The sequence below is a fragment of the Terrapene carolina genome, unplaced genomic scaffold (assembly GCF_002925995.2).
Source record: "Terrapene carolina triunguis isolate 2854851 unplaced genomic scaffold, T_m_triunguis-2.0 Scaffold40216, whole genome shotgun sequence".
NCBI classification, from domain to species: Eukaryota; Metazoa; Chordata; order Testudines; family Emydidae; genus Terrapene; species Terrapene triunguis.
Window position 1 is genome coordinate 1 of NW_020704567.1, and position 6,181 is coordinate 6,181.

The window sequence follows — 6,181 nt, forward strand, 5'->3', positions numbered from 1 at the left end:
CCCTAAGCTTATTTCTATCTATCTATCAGCTTTGGTTTAAAAAACTTCCCCAAGGCACAAATTCTTCCTTCTCCTTGAACAGTATTGTTGCCACCACCAAGTGAGCTAGACAAAGATTCAGGAAAAGGACCGCTTGGAGTTCCTGTTTCCCCAAAATGTCCCCCCAAGACCCTTCACCCCCTTTCCTGGGGAGGCTTGAGAATAATATACCAACCAAATAGGTAAACAAGTTGAGCACAGGCCCGACCGTTGGGTTTTTAGGACACTAAAAACCAATCAGGTTCCTAAAAGCAGAACTTTATTATAAAGAAAAAAAGTAAAAGAAGCACCTCTGTAAAATCAGGATCGAATGTAATTTTACAGGGTAATAAGATTTAAAACACAGAGCATTCCCCTCTAGGCAAAACTTCAAAGTTACAAAAAAAAAGAAATAAACTTCCTTCTTAGCATAGGGAAAATTCACAAGCTAAAACAAAAGATAAGGTAATGCATTTCCTTGCTATTGCTTACAGTTTTTGTAATCTTGGATGCTTATTTCAGGTAGGGTTTTAGGAGACGTTTTTTTCCAGCCCTGGTCGCTCTCTGTCTGAGAGAGAACAACAAAGAGACCACCAACAAAACTTCCCCCCACCGATTTGAAAGGATCTCTTTCCCTTATTGGCCCTTTGGTTCAGGTACCAACCAGGTTATTTGAGCTGCTTAACCCCTTACAGGTAAAGGAGGGATTTTATGCTACCCTTAGCTGTATGTTTGACAGCCCTCATTTGTCTCCTCTTTCAGTGTACTCCTCACTTTCTCACCTGCAGTGGAGAGTGCATCTGGGATAAATGGCGGAGAGGAATTACACAGCAGTGACTGAGTTCGTCTTGTTGGGATTCACACAAAACCCGAAGGTGCAGGTCATCCTCCTTGTGATGTTTCTGCTGATCTACATGCTGATACTAGTGGGGAACCTCACCTTGGTCACCTTAATCAGAACTGACTCCCAGCTTCACACCCCCATGTACTTTTTCATCAGCAACCTGGCCCTCTTAGATGTTGGTTACACTACCATTATCACTTCCAGCATACTGATTACTTTAGTATCAGCAACAAAAGTCATTTTGTTTACTGGATGTGCTCTGCAATTCTTCTTCTTATGCATCGCATTGTCCTGTGAATGCTACCTCTTGGGTGTCATGGCATACGATCGCTTCATGGCCATCTGCAACCCATTGCTCTACACCGTCATCATGTCCAAGCGGTTTTGTGTGCTGCTGGTGCTAGGGTCGTACATAGTGAGCTGCGTGAGTGCAATTGTTCAAACTATATTTATATTCCGTTTGTCCTTTTGCGACTCAAACATCATCAACCATTTCTTCTGTGACGTGCCCCCGATCCTGAAACTGTCCTGCTCTGACACCCACATCACAGACATTGTTCATTTCACCTGTGCCACTGTGGTGGTAACACCTACTATCTTGATCATCCTTATCTCCTACATATACATTGCGGTTGCTATCCTAAGGATCAACTCTGCCAAGGGCCAACGCAAAGCTTTCTCCACCTGCGCCTCCCACCTGATGGCGGTCACCATCTTCTACGGAACAGGCTCTTTCATGTATTTACGGCCCAGTTCAAAGTACCTCGTGGATCAGGACAAAATCATTTCTTTGTTTTATACCCTTGTGATCCCCATGTTGAACCCCCTGATCTACAGCCTGAGGAACACGGAGGTGAAAAAGGCCTTTACGAGGATGGTACACAGAAAGATTGATTCTCACTGAATTTAAATGTTGGGAATGGGTTTTTAATGGTAAAGGGGAGTGAGTTCTTTACATCATTTTCTTGTTTTTTGTGGATAACCAACCCTGTGCATCTTGCACCAAAAAGAACTAAGGGGCAGGTTTTCCAAGGAGATCTGCACCAAACAGCTACTATTTGGCAACTCATCAAGTAGCCAGCTTCTCAGAGCTGCTCAGCTCCCAGTTAGAAACCATTTTGTGCTAAGGCTGCATTGTGATCCTCAAGTGAAGGGCAGGCTGGTCTCGTGGTTCAGGCACTGGCCGAAGACATAGAAAACCTGGGTTCAATATCTTGGTCCACAGTGGGCTTCCTGTATGACATTGGGCAAGTCACTTAGCGTCTCTGTGCCTCAGTTCTTCATCCTTACAAAGGGGATGGTGGCACTGCCCGGTCTTCTTGAGTGCTCAAAGGGGAGCAACATTAAAGAAAAAAAGACAGTAAAGTGCTTGGAGAGCTACTGATGTAAGCAATAGGCCGGGGTCGGCAACCTGTGGCACGCATGCCAAAGGTGTCACGCAAACCGATTTTTAGTGGCACGCTGCTGCCAGCCGGGGTCCCAGCCACCAGCCCCGCTCAGCCTGCTGCTGGCGTGAGTGAACGGAACCCCCGGCCGGCAGTGGCTGAAAGGGGCCGGTGGCCGGGACCCCGGCTGGCAGGAGCCATCAGACGGAACCCCAGACCGACAGTGGGCTGAGTCCTTCAGCCCGCCGCTGGTCTTGGGTTCTGTCCACTGGCTCCGCTCAGCCTGCTGCCGGTCTGGGGTTCCAGCCGCCGGCCCCTTGGCAGCCGGGGTACCGGCCATCAGCCCCGCTCAGCCCTCCTGCCAGCCTGGGGTACCGGCAGCCAGCCCAGGGCTCTGCTCCTGGCCTGGTCCCAGCGCTCTGCAGCCCTTATCAAAAGTTACACCACAATTAGCTTAAAAACTTGACAACTTAAAAACTTTGTATATTACAGTCATCTTAAAACATGTATAATGTTAATAAATAGGTTTGATGAAACAACGCATTTGTACTTATTTGCCTGTGCTTAATTTGTGTTTTCGATGATTTACCTTCTAAAAAAATCTCGCATGTCTCGCACCCCCAGAAAGGGCATCTCGCACCCCCAGGGGGTGCGTGCACCCCAGGTTAAGAACCACTGCACTAAACTGATAAGATCTGCACTTTAATTTAATTTTAAAGGAAGCCTCTTAAACATTTTAAAAACCTTGTTTACTTTACATACAACAATAGTTTAGTTCTATATTATAGACTTATAGAGAGACACCTTCTAAAAACGTTAAAATGTATTACTGGCACGCGCAACCTTAAATTCGAGTGAATAAATGAAGACTCGGCACACCACTTCTGAATGGTTGCCGACCCCTGCAATAGGCATTATTTATTTATTTATTAAGTGTTTTTAAAGCATGAGCTGGGCCTTCTAATAATGAGTGACTGAAAAATCATTTATATTTCATAATAATAATGGGGTGTGTGTGTGTGTGTGTGTGTGTGCTTATTATTTGCCTTCTAGTTTTTGACTATTTGAGTATTTCAAACCAGTGAATATTTGGGTGAACTCTGGTTATGTTTAGAAGATTTAATTACAGGGTCTTACCTAGACTTAAGGGCATGCCACACTGAGCCACTCTGGGGCATTTCATCTCAGCCTTATACAATACTAGGCCATGTATTTTGTACAACCTTCTACTTACTCACCAACAGCCCTTTCAGTTTCATGGAGGTCCACATATAATTTACATCTCATAGTGGCCTGGTCGTCTATGCTAAAAGTTTTGTATGGGTTTGTTCTTCTCCGGTTTCTAAGGATCACCTGACAAAATTACATACAAACAAAGCATCATCCTTAGAAGTAAGTTACGCCTACTGAGAATTTGGTCCCATACATACGTCATGACAAAAATGACAAACACAGGCATGGTGTCGAGACTATTGCATTAACTTGATAAATGTTATGAGCAGGGCCGGCGCAACCCATTAGGCGACCTAGGCGGTCGCCTAGGGCACTAACATTTGTGGGGGCCCTGGATGATCGAGATACAAAAGGAGCATTTAAAGATGATAAAGTCATTGGGGAGAAACTAAATAAATTCTTTGCTTCAGTCTTCACAGCTGAGGATGTTAGGGAGATTCCCAAACCTGAGCCGTCCTTCCTAGGTGACAAACATGAGGAACTGTCACAGATTGAAGTGTCACTAGAGGAGGTTTTGGAATTAATTGATAAACTTAACAGTAACAAGTCACCGAGACCAGATGGATTCACCCAAGTGTTCTGAAAGAACTCAAATGTGAAATTGCGGAACTATTAACTATGGTTTGTAACCCGTCCTTTAAATCGGCTTCTGTACCCAATGACTGGAAGATAGCTAATGTAACGCTAATATTTAAAAAGGGCTCTAGAGGTGATCCCGGCAATTACAGACCGGTAAGTCTAATATCAGTACCGGGCAAATTAGTTGAAACAATAGTAGAGAATAAAATTGGCAGACACATAGAAGAAGATAAATTGTTGGGCAAAAGTCAACATGGTTTCTGTAAAGGGAAATCATGTCATACTAATCTATTAGAGTTCTTTGAAGGGGTCAACAAACAAATGGACAAGGGGAATCCAGTGGACATAGATTTCCAGAAAGCCCTTGACAAGGTCCCTCACCAAAGGCTCTTACATAAAGTAACTTGTCATGGGATAAGAGGGAAGATCCTTTCATGGATTGAGAACTGGTTAAAAGACAGGGAACAAAGGGTAGGAATCAATGGTAAATTTTCAGAATGGAGAGGGGTAACTAGTGGTGTTCCCCAAGGGTCAGTCCTAGGACCAATCCTATTCAACTTATTCATAAATGATCTGGATAAAGGGGTAAACAGTGAGGTGGCAAAGTTTGCAGATGATACTAAATTGCTCAAGATAGTGAAGACGAAAACAGACTGTGAAGAATTTCAAAAAGATTGGGCAACAAATTGGCAAATGAAATGTAATGTGGCTAAACGTAAAGTAATGCACATTGGAAAAAATAACCCCAACTATACATACAATATGATGGGGGCTAATTTAGCTACAACTAATCAGGAAAGAGATCTTGGAGTCATCATGGATAGTTCTCTGAAGACGTCCACGCAGTGTGGAGTGGCAGTCAAAAAAAACAAACAGGATGTTAGGAATCATTAAAAAAGAGAGAGACAGTAAGACAGAGAATATGTTATTGCTCTTATATAAATCCATGGTACACCCACATCTTGAATACTGCAAACAGATGTGGTCTCCTTATCTCAAAAAAGATATACTGGCATTAGAAAAGGTTCAGAGAAGGGCAACTAAAATGATTAGGGGTTTGGCATGGGTTCCATATGAGGAGAGATTAAAGAGGCTAGGACTTTTCAGCTTGGAAAAGAAGAGACTAAGGGGGGATATGATAGAGTTATATAAAATCATGAGTGGTGTGGAGAAAGTGAATAAAGAAAAGTTATTTACTTGTTCCCATAATATAAGAACTAGGGGCCACCCAATGAAATTAATGGGCAGCAGGTTTAAAACAAATAAAAGGAAGTTCTTCTTCACACAGCGCACACTCAACTTGTGGAACTCCTTGCCTAAGGAGGTTGTGAAGACTAAGGGCTGGTCTACACTGGGGGGGGGGATCGATCTAAGATATGCAACTTCAGCTACATGAATAACGTAGCTGAAGTCGAAGTATCTTCGATCGACTTACCTGGGGTCCACACGGCGCGGGATCGATGGACGCGGCTCCCCCGTCGACTCCGCTACCGCCGTTCGCTCCGGTGGAGTTCCGGAGTCAACAGGGAGCGCGTTCGGGGATCGATATATCGCGTCTTAACGAGACACGATATATCGATCCCCAATAAATCGATCGCTACCCGCCGATACGGCGGGTAGTGAAGACGTACCCTAGGACTATAACAAGGTTTAAAAGAGAAGTAGATAAATTCATGGAGTTTAGGTCCATTAATGGCTGTTAGCCAGGATGGGTAAGGAATGGTGTCCCTAGCCTCTGTTTGTCAGAGGGTGGAGACGGATGGCAGGAGAGAGATCACTTGATCATTACCTGTTAGGTTCACTGCCTCTGGGACACCGGCATTGGCAACTGTCGGTAGACAGAATACTGGATGGATGTTTGGTCTGACCCAGTATGGCCATTCTTATGTTCTTAAGGTAATGCTGCATTTGCGATGACATGAGGTACATGGATTTGATAGCAAGACTGAAGCCTAAGCAATTTTAAGGGGCTTAGCTGGCAGTCTGAATGAGAATCCCTAGATGGGTGCTGAACTGGTTCAAAGAGAAAGCACTTCTGGAAAAGCCATTTTGTCAGGGTGAGATATTCAGAAGTGCCTAAGGGAATGACCAGTACAAGTTGCAGGGAAAGTATTATCTGCAT

General features: G+C 44.2%; 1 protein-coding gene across 1 annotated transcript; it reads left to right on the top strand.

Annotated features, from left to right (window-relative positions):
• Positions 1-827: 827 nt before the first annotated feature.
• On the top strand, positions 828-1,766 carry LOC113405506 (olfactory receptor 1019-like). The gene has a single exon (XM_026646727.1). It carries the CDS (start codon positions 828-830, stop codon positions 1,764-1,766), a length of 939 nt encoding a protein of 312 aa, XP_026502512.1.
• The last annotated feature ends 4,415 nt before the right edge of the window (positions 1,767-6,181 follow it).